This window comes from Pyrus communis, chromosome 5 (assembly GCF_041283825.1).
Source record: "Pyrus communis isolate YQ-2024b chromosome 5, ASM4128382v1, whole genome shotgun sequence".
NCBI classification, from domain to species: Eukaryota; Viridiplantae; Streptophyta; class Magnoliopsida; order Rosales; family Rosaceae; genus Pyrus; species Pyrus communis.
The window spans coordinates 21,303,881-21,318,558 of NC_142569.1; the positions used below are offsets into that span (position 1 = coordinate 21,303,881).

Genomic DNA, 14,678 nt, shown 5'->3' on the forward strand with positions numbered 1-14,678 from the left:
TTCAATCTTATTGATTACATTTTAAATTGGCCGGTCCGGGGCCCCCCTCCCCCCCCCCCCCCCCCCCCCCCAAAAAAACAAAAAATTAATGCCCCGCCCCACCCCAAACCTTGATTACCTATCCCAATCCACGGGTTCTCTACCCATTTGCCCACCCCTAGTTAGTTCTTTCTCGGGACATACGTAAGAATAGCTGAATAAACAAAAGAGGGACGCCCTTAAAAAAATAAAAAAAAAACCAAGAAAAAGATTAAAAGGAGATGATCCACAAAGGCACAACAAATCTTCCTGACTAGCAACCTTGCCTGTTGAGAAACAATATTTGAATAAATATTTACAACAAACACAAAGAAACATACACTTGATGCCTTTTAAAAGAATTCCTAACTAAGCCAATCGCACACCATATCTACAACGTCTGTTGGGGTATGCTAAGAATTATGAGCACTATTTGGAAATTTACATTTTGTACAGAACTACCAGATGGTCTTGTTCTGATGGAAAGAATCCGGTAAATAGTTCCAGTAACTGTACACCTGCAACCATTAAGACTGCACGTAACTACCTTGTAAATCAAGCCACATTTATGAAAAAGGGAAATCATATAGACAACAGATTATCTGTCCAGGTTCATGCTGAGTTAAAGATATGTTGTCCATAACAATAGGTGCCTCGGCAGCTAATAGCTACAGACAATATTTCTAATATAGCAGTTTCTCTGTTTCCCGTTATCTAACAAAGGCGATCGGAAATTATAGTTATAAAGGCTTAGTCATGAGCAACTGACATCATTATTTTTCATAATTAACACCCGATTTGAGAGACACAAAAACACACAATCACACAAACGTGTATTGCAAAAACTTTATTTAATATGGACAGAAAGTTCAACTCACATGATACATATGTTATAATGCAAGAACAGATGGCATGTTACCGATCTCCTCTTCTGGAATACAGGAAGTTCAAGATTTCAGTCGTGCGTTTAATCACCTACAGTAATAAAAGAACAACAAACAAAAAGTAAGCTACCAATCTGGGATGTACAATGTGATGGATATGCAATAAATATTCCGCTGAAAGATAGCAGTATTAATCAGAATTTATTCGTTCGAACCATTAGTTTTGTTCCCATGGTTGAGGGGGACCCAGATATTTCTCAATGGACTCTTTCTTACGCTCAGGATCAAGGCTGCACACACAAGCACCACAGTAAATATTGGTTTTAGAAATCGATGTGTCAAATATATTTTTGAAATATTCTTTATTGTCATAATAAACAAAACAAAATAAAAAAGGCAAGACTGACCTATTTCTGAAGCCAAGAAGAGCACAGTGCATAGCACTAGCACAAGCAGAAGCAGGAGTTATAGCAGCTGCAGGAACTGCCCGAGCAGCAGTGGCCAAAGCTGGTCCTGCACCAGCTCCACGCTGGTATTTTTTCAAAGGAGTCCGTATCAAGGCAGAAGCAGATTTCCCCAGGCCATCACTAAGGCTTTCATAAGCCTATCAAAGAAAGACAAATAACTTGTTTTCAGGATCATTTTCTTTTTAGCCAACAGAACAGCTCTGGGTTGAAATTTCAAATTTTGAAAGAACTAATTTTTTAGTTCCCTGCACTATTGGGAATTTAGTACAACTATTTCCAAATATTTGCAAGCAACTTCCAAGGTTGGAAATTTCACCTGATGAATTCCTTGTTGAGCATCTATAGGTTGATTAGATCGAACGTTGGTTTTCATTTTATGTGGTACAGACCGTGGCGCAGAAGGAATGCCTGTAAGTAAATATTCCGCTTGGAGCAAAATATCATATGCCCCGGCGGCCAAATGTACTCCAAGTCCAACAGCTTCAAGAGAAATACTTCTAAGAAATGCAATTGTACCTGGTAGCAAGTAGCCCCATCATGGATACCAAAAATTATTTAATTATTGACAATGTACCAATGACAAGTGATGACATGCCTTTATATACTGTTGAATAACCAGAAAGTACTCATTTATCTAAACTCAGTTAATTGACACTGAAGTTGGATATAACCTTGAGTCAACGATCAAAATTAAGAGCTACATATTGTTTCTTTTGTTTTTAAATACTTCAGCTAAAACGCAAACGCCCAAAACTGACATGCACAGGTTACAGAAGGAAAACATTTGAATGCACTCAACTTACCTCTTTGCATTCCCTTAAGTAGTTTTTTGTCCTTCCTGTAACTCTCAATTGGCAAAGAAACCAACTTCCTTGCACCAGCACTAAGTGCTACCCACGACTGAATTGTTGGAAGACCTCTCAATATTTTATGAATCTACATTATTAAAGAAAACTCGTTATACATCCACTAGCATTTGAAGGGGGGAAGAATTCCAAAACAGTAAGGGTAAAGCAACTAAAACCTGATTTTGAGAAATCTCTTCTAGCCACTCTCCTATAATTGTCTCACACACACTGCCCCATCCATAGATACCAACAGCATGAACATGCTTAAGCTGTAGCTCAATGCCCTGAATTTATTTGTGAAAGTATGGCCAATAAGTTTCTCAGTAAATTTCAATGAGAGAAAATTTAAACGCATACAATGGAACGCACAGATCAGATAATTAGATATCAGGGTTTGGACTACTAAACTCGCTAGCACAAGTAGAATTTAGTTTCTATTACAACAAGATTTTGAAAGAGAGCATAACAAGGATGAACAATACCACCGAGTAACAAAAGAAAAATATCAACGGCTTACACATTAAATAAACATCGCACTTCTTTGAAGTTTTTTTAAAGTTATGTCCCACTTCGTTAAGTTTTTAAAGTTATAAAAACATGTATCTGCCTGTGTGTGTGCATGTGGTATATGCATTTATATCGAGTGGGCTTATTGAAACCTTTCTGTTTATTCACTCCAGAATTTCAGACCTCCAGTATATGGTAATACATAAATTTTCCAAGATTTTTTATAAAAGAAAATGAAAACTAAAACTCCAACTTCTTGAACTCAAGTTAACAGATAGGACAATAAGAAGCATAAACCTAAAGACAAAAACGATAAGACTCATTAAATTTTTTGGATAAATGGCTAAACTTCGCATACTGGATAGGAAAAATGAAAAAGTTGGAAGACTAATGCCAAACAAACACAAGCAGCAGAATCATGGAGTCATGGTTTACAATGAAGAACAAAAAAATATCATGGGAAGCAATACCAGGAGCAAAGCATAGTATCCTTCATGTGTCTTTTCACAATCAGATATATGAGGACAAATAAGTATCAAGTATAGCCTTTTTATACCCTTGTACAAAACCTCATAATGTTCAATATAAGAAGCAAAGTATTCACCTTCCATGGAACAAGATTTACAAGTTCAACATACTTCCCGCCTCTTAATGCTGCCAGATCAACACGGCTGGGACTGTAGTCAACCCGAACTAGAATAGGCCATATATCGAACTTCTGAAGGGGAAAAACGAAAATGTAAGCAGTTGGAACATGTATTCTCACATTATCGTTTAGAAAAATCACAAAGCATAAATTCTAAAAATGAAATAAATTATGTAACCGCATATTGAAAATTGACATAATCAGAGCAACCTAGAATTGCATAGGTAGCAAAGATAACAAATTGGATGTCAGCTGCTTTACTATGCTCATGTGTAATAAGGAACCATCAACTAATCAGTGTCAATCTACTCACAGCCTATACCACTCTTTCGTTTGTATTTCTCTAGTTTCCCATTCCCTTTTTTTTTTCCCTCTTGAAGAGAGGATATAATCATTATAATGGGGATTGGCTTTGAACATGCCCTGAGGTAATACATGTTTGAGGACCTCAGCAGTCTCAAAAAAGGAAGCATGCAAATGACCCATTTTACTGGGAAAAGGCTTAATGAAGCAAGACTGATATTTCCCATGCAAACACACATAAAGTTGTAACTAGGTTGAAAGCTAAAACTCAAAGCACACCAGTGAGGACAAGGAAACAACTTGCCTGAAAATAAGGAAGAAATGCCTCCTCTTCAATGGTATGCCCTGCAAGATCATTACTTTTTACCGGCAAGACTTTTGAACCATCAGCATCTTGATGACCACCCGGAGAATGATCAGTTGAAGAGCTCTTTGCCGCAAAGAAGTTAATGAGAAAATCAAGTTGGGACTGATGAAGATGCAATAGCATGGGAAGGAGTGCAACACGTAACCTACAAGGAAATAATATAAGAACCAAGACTCGAATAATACTGTTAAATCACCATCATTCCTAAGCAGATTTGTACAACCAACTTAACCGTACACTAATTATAATATAAAGCAGAAGGAATACCGATACTCTTCAAGAGGAGTTAAGGGATCTGGTCTGACAGATTCTAAGTCCAGCTTGAATGCTTTCGAAGATGATTTTCGAGGTCGGTCCTTTGAATGATAATATCCGAGTACCTTCCAAACAAAAAAGATAAATAATTAATCAACTCTGTAAAGCACAAAAAGTAAAATTTTCATGTGAAAGCATAGCAGGTTTACCAGTTTCCAAGGAGCCTCTTTGCTGCTGTCATATAGATAAAAATCTTGAACTGAAAGAGAGAGCTTAGATACACAGATTCCACCGACGGGAAAAATGTCATACTGAAACTCCATTCCGGATAGTGCAAGCTCTAAACATACAGTAGCATCCCTTCCGCTAAAATCCACTGATCGCTGACCAGTTGATCTAGAATCGTGCCAGTCTGACCCAGAAAGCATTCTCCACCTAACATCAATGTTCTTAAGAAGTACACGTCCAATGGCTTTTCCAAAATCATTGCACTTTATACCTTCAATAAAAGGAAGATTGTCTTCGGCAGATTGTTTCATACTATTTTCACATGCTTCAGGAATGTGGTTTTCTAAAATGCTAATGGAAGTACCATACCATCCATTACTATCTCCTCCAACATCTCCATTTATGAAATTCTTGGATTTGCATTTTAGAATCTCATTCGATGACTGTCTGTTGGCAGATAATTCCGAGAGAGGCCGTAAATCAGGCAAACAATACCCTTCTATTAACTTCAGAACAGTACCTTCTTGTAGAAATGATGTTTGACTACTTTCCAACTCTGCTTCAGGCACTGACCCATTATAAGGTGCACCAAGTGAAAGAATATCAGGAGTTGCAATGCTGGAATAATGAGCCTCTCCAAGGTCTTGATCAAATGAGATACCAATTTGCGACTCAGAATGGCAGGTCTGATTCTTATCCGAAAGAAATGCATCATCACATATCTCATCCATTAACCCAACCAACTGAGTTTCACTCTCTGTAACTGCACCAGAAGTGTGCAATTGAGAAGTTGCTCGTAAAGGATCACTACCACAGTTCCTTGCTTCATCATGAAAACCTCTGCTCTCTTGTTCCTGCTGTACCTTATTCCATCTAGTCTGCAAGTGCACGACTGATTCCTCCATGTCAGGGGCAAATAGCTGTTGAAGTTGGGCAGCTAAACGAAACAGACTGGACATGGTGTCATGGCAAGTTTCCACATAGATGTGAGATTTTGAACATTCTACCTCCCAGAGAAGGCCACTATTACAATTAGTTCTCAAAGTTGCTTCTACCAGTGCCTCCCTGGCAACTTTAACATACCCAATCTTGTGAAGATGTACTGCACTATAAATGCCACCAACATCCTCAGGCTTTGACATTAAACAGAGGAGAAGTCCAAGATCTTGCACTCTTATTCTGTAATCATTTTCTACTGAGCCTGCCCTGGTTGAGTTTGAAAGATTCAAGGAAGATGCAGCCAAAAGACAAGAAACATGTTCCTCACCCGTCTCTTCCTTGAAAGATGAAGAATTGGGCTCAGAATCTGAAGCTTCATGCCTGACCACCACATTCTTGAGGTAGGGCTCATAACTTAATCCAATATCAACCAAGTTAAGAACAAAGGAAGATCTGTGAGGTGCACTAAATTCATCCTTTTTGTTACACTTTTCCGCTTCATTTTCACAAGGAATAATGAAAAAAGAGCATAGTGCATCTGCCCAATCCAAGCGACCACCTAATGCAACTATTGTGGCACATCTGACAGTTACAGACGTAGAACCATGAAAACTTTTGGGATCCCACAAATGTACAATATCAGAACCAGCTAGCCTGCAGGATAATGCATTAGAGCCCCCTCCATCACCGCGTTTCATTGTTGAGTTGCTGCACGCAATCAGAAGAAACTCCTGATCAGGAATTCCAGTTATGTAACCCCACAATTTGCCTTCACCATGGGCCAGCCAGAAAAAATCGGCACCTGATATACCTCCAATATTGGAGACAGACAGCACATCTAGCTTCTGAATTTTCAGTTTCAGCTGATGCCACGACCCAGGAAGTTCACTCTGTATTGAGCTTTTGACAATCTCCTTCACATCCAGGCTAATCAAAATTTCAACAGAATCACATCTAACAAGGATAGATGTCTGGGATGCGGAAGATGCTTCCTTAAAATTGACTGAATCACAGTCCGAGTTTAAGTCATTTAACATTTGATCTAATAGACAATATAAACCTTTATATTGAGAATAGTCCAAATTTATTGAAACAGAGGGTAGACAAACATGTAGGGAAAACGCAGAGCTCAAGATAATCTCCTGTTGAGTTTGAGAATTCAAATCTTGCAGATCTTTAATAGTAGATACTGAAGCAAATTCATGATCTTTGCCGACAAATTTAGAAATGCTCCTTGATTCCTCAAAACCAGCTAAGCACTTGGCTTTCTTTGCTATCCAAGGGCCAGTCACATAACCCTCCTGCCAAAGCATACTAATAACAGATAGACGGCCCGTACTGTTGCTGGCGGACATTATTTTTTTTGCAGCAAATGAATGCCTCTGCATGTTTCCAGAGCTGATCCCAGCATTATCCTTACTTGCAGGACTGACGAGGAAAATGTCCAGATTACCAACATTCAAATGTAAAGAACGTGTGGCTGTTGAAAAATACATTTTCTCTGACCTTGCATCTAAAGTTGGGCCATGGTCTTGAACACCTTTGTTAAAATTTGATGGCGAAGAAAACTCAAGAGCAATAAACTGATCCCAGGAAGAGAAGCCTCTAACATCTTTACCACCTTTGTCATGAAAACAGAGAATTATCCTTGCATTAGGAATCAATATATCACCTCGCTGAGTTTCTGTTGAAGACAAGGTCTTAACACGACTAGAAGATCTTCTAAGATCCCCATGAGATGATCCAAGCTTCTTATTAGAGGACTCAGAAGAAAACTCAGTCTGATTACCGTTCGCTTTGACAGGCTTTCCCACTTCATTAGACAGTTCTAATAGCATATTTAGCAAAGAGAAGTCCACCCAAAAAACAAAATGTGGCAGTTTCAGTGAAAATGATGTCCCGCATAAACTCCCATTTGAAGTACTAGAACTCACAGTAAACTGACAGTGAGTAACACCTGAAGTTTTAAGTAAAGTAGTTCTGACTACATCCTTATACCCAAATGGAACCTCTACAACTGTATCTTCAAAAGATGAGGGAAGCAGTGGAAGAACACTTTGAACATCAGCTTGAAGATGTTGAACCAAAAGAGTATGGCTGTTAATATTGGTATTAGACCTTTGAAAGCCAAACTCAGAGGTATCTTCTTTGTAACTTGAGTAATTAGCAACCTCGATATACTCCATTGTTCCTTTGAACCTTATCTCTTGAGGGCATACCTGCGGACCTTATCAGATGTTTCAAGTTAGTGTTGCTGACAATCACGTAGAACCAAATAACAGGTATAAATCATAGACATCAAACTCAAAATCTAAAATGTACCCCAAGCACAGGTATTACCTGCGTAACAAGAAGGATGTCTCGGCATTCTGCACCTAGGTACAGAACATCTGAATCAACCACCTTATTATCACAAAAATGCGTCTGCTTTTCATCTTGAAATGAAAAGACAACAGAAATCCCAGCTAAAGCTGCTTTAAGATTTGTTTCAACATGCTGCTGCTCTGTAGACAGATTAAAATAAAAAATTCCAGTGTCAAATGTCTAGAAGGAAATAAAGATGCACAGTATGAAATATTTACTAGCATATCAGAGACCATAACATCTAAAGACTACAAATCAAGAGCTTGTACATCTCCAGAAGATAAACTATATTTCTCATATTTTTTAACTTTCATCCATGCTCATCCCAAATGGAAATGTAAGATATCCTATATCTAAAAGCAATTAAGACATACAGTCTATTTTTGGCAAAGTTTCAAACTGAGTTCAACAACCTGGGTACAACAACTTGACACCACAAATATTCCTGACATTTCAATGATTATTGATTCAGTTTTTTATATAATAATTTACCCAAAAAAGTTTAAAATAGATATGCAATGAAGTAATTTACTTTAAAACTTCTAGGTTGATAGGGTTCATATTGCACTCACCAGGTGGAACATGCAAAGATCCGGAAGCAAGGCTCGATGCAGCTGTGATAGCAGTGAAAACAGAACACGTCCAGTTCCACATCCCACTGTTACCTAATGCTGATTGGGAACTTCTCATTCCATCAAAACATTCAAAAAACTGATCCACACTGCAAAAAGACCAAAAAGTGACAATGAGAATACGAGATGCAGACAAATAAGATGTATAAAGTTTGTAACATGAAATGTTACGTTCAGCAATACTCAATGTGACAACAAAATACTCAATATTAATGAACTAAACAACCCTAGATGTCTCTGAAAGTTATGTCAACTGCGGTTCCTTGATAAAAACACTGATAGCAAAACAGAATGACACTAACCTTGCACCAAAATCAAGTTCTTCAATACCATCTTTTTTATTTTGATGGATGAAAAAGGGTACCCAATCTGATATAAGATGTGACCCAGGCAGCAGAGGTTCAGCCACTGATTCTTGCAGGGTAAAAGAAGATGATTCAGTCGGAAAACTACCACAACTTGGCCTCACCTTATCTGTTGTCGAACAAACAGACCTTGGTGAAATACAGTGAGATGTTGAATCAAGATAAACAGAATCCGCTGGTGGCTTATGATTGCTCTTGTCTTTCACCAGATTTTTGTATTTTTCCCAAGCAAGTAAACTCCATTTAGTTGTGCTGGGCTGAAATCTTAATTCTAAAGGTTCAATAGAAACATCTGCATCTACTTTACGAATGTCTAAAGACCCATTCTTCCAAGGTATGCTTAATTTTATATTCCCTGAAAATCCCCCTCTTTTCCCAACCAATATTGGAGTGGTGGCACCCGGTGGACGGCACGCTGGAAAAAATTCGCCAAATGTTCTTTCTGACTGGCATGGACTGCATGTTTGATTGTCAGCATCATTCATTTGAAGCAGCTCAAGCGATGCTCCTTGAAACTTGACAAAGTTGGTCAATTGACTAATCCCAAGAAAGTTGTCAAATCTTGAATCAGAATTTTGACTATCATCTTCAGAAACACACGTTCCACATTCTGTTTCTAAAATTCGAAGCACTAAGGTTGAGGAACACCCTAATGTCTTTCCATTCTTCTCTAAACAAGGATCAAATGCAACAATCAACCTTTTTATCGTTACATGGAAGCTTGTGAGAAACCACTTTACCATCTTTGCAATTGTTTTAACACCTTCATGCACATCCCTGGAAGCAGATTTTGCAGCATCGTCTGCCATGTCACCATCTAACGTCCCTGGGTTGGCATCCTTATCCAGGTTGCAACTTTCGGCACTATCTGGTGTGTTATTCTCTGCGCACAGATTTAACACCAGCTCCAGTTCATCCACTTCAACCTCACAACCTTTGCCCTTCCAAGGCATTCTAACTAATAGGGAGCCAATAGATCCTTCTTTTATTATCACCGATGCTGCTGCACCGAACTGTGGGGGAAAAAAAGTTGGCCTTAAGACACAATTAAACATTAACAATTTCATGTATAAACTTAAGACGCAGTTAACAAAAGTACAAAAGCTCTCTAAAATCCACCAAAACTTAATATGCAAGTTACCCCAGTTATTGAAAACTCACATAACATCCAGTTAAGAAAAGCAGTATTCATATTCTTATCATTATAACATGAATTCTGAATATTTCAAAACCACAGCTTTGCGTCGAATCATTTGAAAACTCACAAAATCCTTAAACAATTTTCAAACCGAGACTATATCGAAAACTCACATAACATCCAGCTAACAAAAACAGTATTCATATTCCTATCATTATAACATGAATTCTGGATATTTCAAAACCACAGCTTCGTACCGAATTATTTTAAAACTCACAAAATCCCTAAACAATTTTCAAACCAAGACTACCGAATTCGGGTTTCAAACTTCAGCCACCTCAAGTGGGGCAAAATTCATATTTACAGAAAGAAATACAAGGGTACCATAGTTGTATTTTTCTTTTATTTTCTCGGCAGCCAAACACGAGTTAATACCAAAACCAAACACAGAAAAAGGTGCGTACGTACATTCTGATTAAGAAAATCGACGTTAAGCGCGAGGTCGTTGAGCTGAATGGTGCCCTCGGAGAGCTGGACATCGAGCTGGTCGGCGTCGATGTCACCCAATATGAACTGCCCCAACTTCTTCTTCAACAGGAACTTGCATACTCTCTTCACGGCCCACCGCGAGAACATCGCCTCCGCCGACTTCGCGATGTTCCACGGAAACATGGCCGCCGACTACGAACACGACGACAGCAGCAGGGGCGGACGAATTCGGAATTGAGAAGAATTTGTGGAATTAGGGTTCGGGGAGGGGAATTTAGGAGGGTGAAACGGCGCGTTTGGAATTAGGGCGGCTGGAATTAGGGCGGCTGGTAGGTCGAGGTCGAACCCTCATGATTTTTCACAAGAATATTGGCATATTGCTTTTGAGTTTTGATTTTGATGAGGTGTAAGAACGACAGTGACGGTGACCAAATTTTTGTTCTTTCTTTTTTTTATTATTTTTTTAATTTTCTGGTCTCTCACGGGCTCGTAATTTCCGGGAATATATAAATTGAGGCTTAATTGGATTAATGGTTCAGTGTGGTAGGGTAGTTAGAAGATATGTGATAAAAAAGAATTAGGATTTGAGTTCATGTGATAAAGTTTGTTAGGATTTAGGTCCAACATTAAAATTTCGTCAACTCCCTTTGTTAGCACATGAGGCACACATGTGAAAAGATAAAGTTAGTCTCACATATAAGCTTTATGTGCTAACAATTACCAGAGAGTGCTCCATGTGCTAACAATTAGCAGAGAGTTTCATTTTAATCTAATATGTGTGGCTCATGTGTTAATAATTAAAGGAATCTGAATTTTCAATTTTGAGTCTAAATCCTACTTGACTTCACCACAGGGGTTTAAACCCTAGTTTTTTTTTTTAGTACAGTGATTATCTTTCAACTACTCTATCACCATGAGGATTAATAAAATCAATTAGGCCATAAATATATAACCAAATTTACAAACCAATAATGTGTCACAAATAGAAAATAAGCAATACTTAAGTGATAATCCAATTATAAACAACCAGATCATTTGATTTATAAATTTAATTTTAAAATTTTGATTTTCCAAGCATTATCCAAATATAGTATATGATATTGGTGTTGTCGAACATGGATCCTCTTTGTTAGGATCTTAGGGATCCGTTTGTTTATTATACATCGTGCGATCAGAAATTATTTTAAATATTTTTATTTAAAATTAACACAAACAATACATAATAAAAAATAACCGTACGATATACGATAAACAGACACAATTCACGAATTCTTAGGGTCCGTATCTGAAGAGGATCTCTTTGGGGTGCTGTCCGTCTCCAACTCCCTTCCGTATTAAGTCAACTTTAGTAAAACGATAAAGTGAAGAATCTTATTATTCCATGATAAGTTGCATCTTTTTTTTCTCACATCTTTAAAAAACAAAAACAAAAATGTTTTATCTTGTCTAAAACTTGTTTCTCTTATTTTTAGTTCTCAACGAATTTAATCCATAAGAGATCACATTCTGTTTGGATCCAATATTATTTTATTGGGTAAATGACAAAAAACTATCTCAATTATGGGTCTCATGACACTATCATACCTCATCTTTTAAAATTGACAATGTCATACCTCATCTTTAGAATTTGGTCCAATGTTATACCTTCCGTTAGCTTGGCATGAATTCCTCAATTAAATGCTGACGTGGCTTGATCCGAGGCCCACTTTCTCTTAAAATATTATTAAAAACTAAAAAAAATCATTTAATATTTTAAAAATATTAAAATAAAAAAAAAAGTTATAAAAATAAAAAAATAAAAAAAACTCCAGTTCGTCCCTTCCCCCCCCCCCCACCCTTCTCTTTCTTCTCCCCCATCTTCATCTTCTTCCCCCTTCTTGCAACCCAGAAAAAAGAATAAAAAAAACAAAAAAACCAATTTGTCTTCCCCCCGCACCCACCCTCAGTTTGTCTTCCCCTCTCTCCCCAGCCCCCCACCTGCAACCCAAAAAAAAAAAAAAATCAGATCCCATTGAGGTGGAATCGAGAAACCTTCGCCAGGCTGATTCCGCGAGTGGAGAACCTGGGCGTGGAGAAAATAGAGGGAAAGGGTGTGGGGGGAAGATGGTGGGCGCGAGGTTGGGTGCGGAGGGTGGGTGCGAGGGTGGGTGCGGAGGGTGGGTGCGAGGGTGGGTGTGGAGGGTGGGTGCGGGGATAAGAGGGGATGAGGAGGGGGGAAAACAAACTGAGGGTGAGTGCGAGGGGAAGACAAATTGGGTTTTTTTTTATTTTTTTCTTCTTTTTTCTGGGTTACAGGAAGGGGAAAAAATGAAGATGGGGGAGAAGAGAAAGGGGGAAGGGAACAAACCGAGGGTTTTTTTTTTTTTTTAACTTTTCTTTATTATTTTAATAATTAAAAATATGAAATGATTTTTTTTAGTTTTTAATAATTTTTTAATAGAAAGTGGGCCCCGGATCAAGCCACGTTAGCATTTAACTGAGAAATTCACGCCAAACTAACAGAAGGTATAACATTGGACCAAATTATAAAGATGAGGTATGACATTGTCAATTTTAAAAGATGAGGTATGATAGTGTCGTGAGACCAATAGTTGAGGTAGTTTTGTGTAATTTACCCTATTTTATTAGTATGTGCAATCGACATCGTTGAATGAACAGGGTTATAAACGATCGCACCAGTAAAATATTAAACTGATTTTCAATTATTTTATATTATTATTGTTGTCATAACCATAATAATTATCCTTCGAATAGTTGGAATTATCCTGATATTTTATTGATAATTACCCAAGCAAGGTGTTTTAATGCAATCATATTTGATTTAGGATATTGGTATAATCCAAATTGAGCTGTGATTCGTTAAGATTTGTCAGATGTTGGTTGGAACAGGATGTGATGCTAAGGCCGCCTAATTGGGAGCCTAAGATCACTCATGCCATGCATGATGTTGCTAATTATTTGATGTCATCCTTCGGATAAAGGATTCAAATTGGTGGTCAACAAGCAAGGATTGAATTGGTCAGCAAATTTTGGATGAAGGATATATTTGTACCAGATAATATTAAGGAGACCAAATTTGCAAACCAAAAGATGATATATCACTAATAAAAAATAAGCACGTTAATTGACAGTACGCTGAGGAGTTTGTCAGTCGTGTGGTTTATCAGTCATACAATTCCAGCAAATATGCCATACGGTCTTGGCTAGATACATAGCCAGAATGCCGTTGAAGCTTTAATAGAATTCTATCATTCAGCAGACCTGGCTTAAGGATTTCATCTTTATAAATGCAAGAGGGTTTTGCAACACTGAGGGTCTTCAACTCAACAACCAAGTGATTCATAAGCACCTTCAATTCGATTAGTGAACATCACTGCAGCTAGTTGGTTGGTTATCTAGTATCGACGGACGAAGAATTATCTATTCTTTAGTCTCAAGAGGTCATCTTATTAGCTTCTGTGAAGTGAGGTGGTCCCCAGTTACTCCTCGTTCAACACAACGAAAATCGAACCAATTATTGAACTTCGCAGTGATCAAGTAACCTCATCTTCAAGTTCTAGAACCAAAGGACAAGATATGTTCCTTCCTCGGAGCGTATTGGACACCACTACCACCTCAATTCTTGGTAAACCCACATTCACAAGAATGACTTATTTAACTTAATTACTTGCCCTGTACACCATGTAGGCTTTGTAATTTTTGGGGATGGAGTTGGATATATAGTTGTGTATTTGGAGAAGGATTAGAGAAATAATGGAATATTAAGATAAGGATTTTAAAATTTTTGATTCATAATTCAACACCGTTGATACCTACACTAATTTAATTGAGAAAAACATAGATTCGTAATTCAACAAAGAAACTAAGTAATCTAACTTGATGGCTTGGGAAGAGTTTAGAAAACCTTTTAAGGGATGGATTGGAGTGTATGTGTATGGTTGTGAGTATAGAGAAGGATTTGAAAAATGTCATGGTTGAATATATAAAAAAAGAAATGGATTTTACTTGTATATGTGTATCAAATAAATTAAGAATTTATTCAAATTATTTTTTGCGCCCATGAGCATTTGAACTAAGAAAATTCTAGCTCACTTATTTTATAACACTAAACTATGTTTTCTTCTTTTTAACAAAATGATATTATTTACTCTAAACTATGATTGTTATTTCTTTTAATCACTAGTGTGACGATCCGTCCCTAATTTTTCATGTAATTTCATTCCTGAGT

At 37.6% G+C, this 14,678-nt stretch overlaps 1 protein-coding gene across 1 annotated transcript; it reads right to left on the reverse strand.

The window, feature by feature from the left end:
• Window positions 1-261: 261 nt before the first annotated feature.
• LOC137722563 (autophagy-related protein 2) lies at window positions 262-10,858 on the reverse strand. Its single transcript, XM_068461599.2, has 15 exons — window positions 10,430-10,858; window positions 8,761-9,836; window positions 8,399-8,547; window positions 7,803-7,966; window positions 4,505-7,681; window positions 4,308-4,420; window positions 3,978-4,185; window positions 3,329-3,442; window positions 2,394-2,501; window positions 2,173-2,305; window positions 1,686-1,885; window positions 1,310-1,506; window positions 1,118-1,192; window positions 897-993; window positions 262-536 (listed from the first exon to the last, which is right to left on the reverse strand). Exons 1-13 carry the CDS (start codon window positions 10,631-10,633, stop codon window positions 1,120-1,122), a joined length of 5,916 nt encoding a protein of 1,971 aa, XP_068317700.2. The 5' UTR covers window positions 10,634-10,858; the 3' UTR covers window positions 262-536; window positions 897-993; window positions 1,118-1,119.
• Window positions 10,859-14,678: the final 3,820 nt, after the last annotated feature.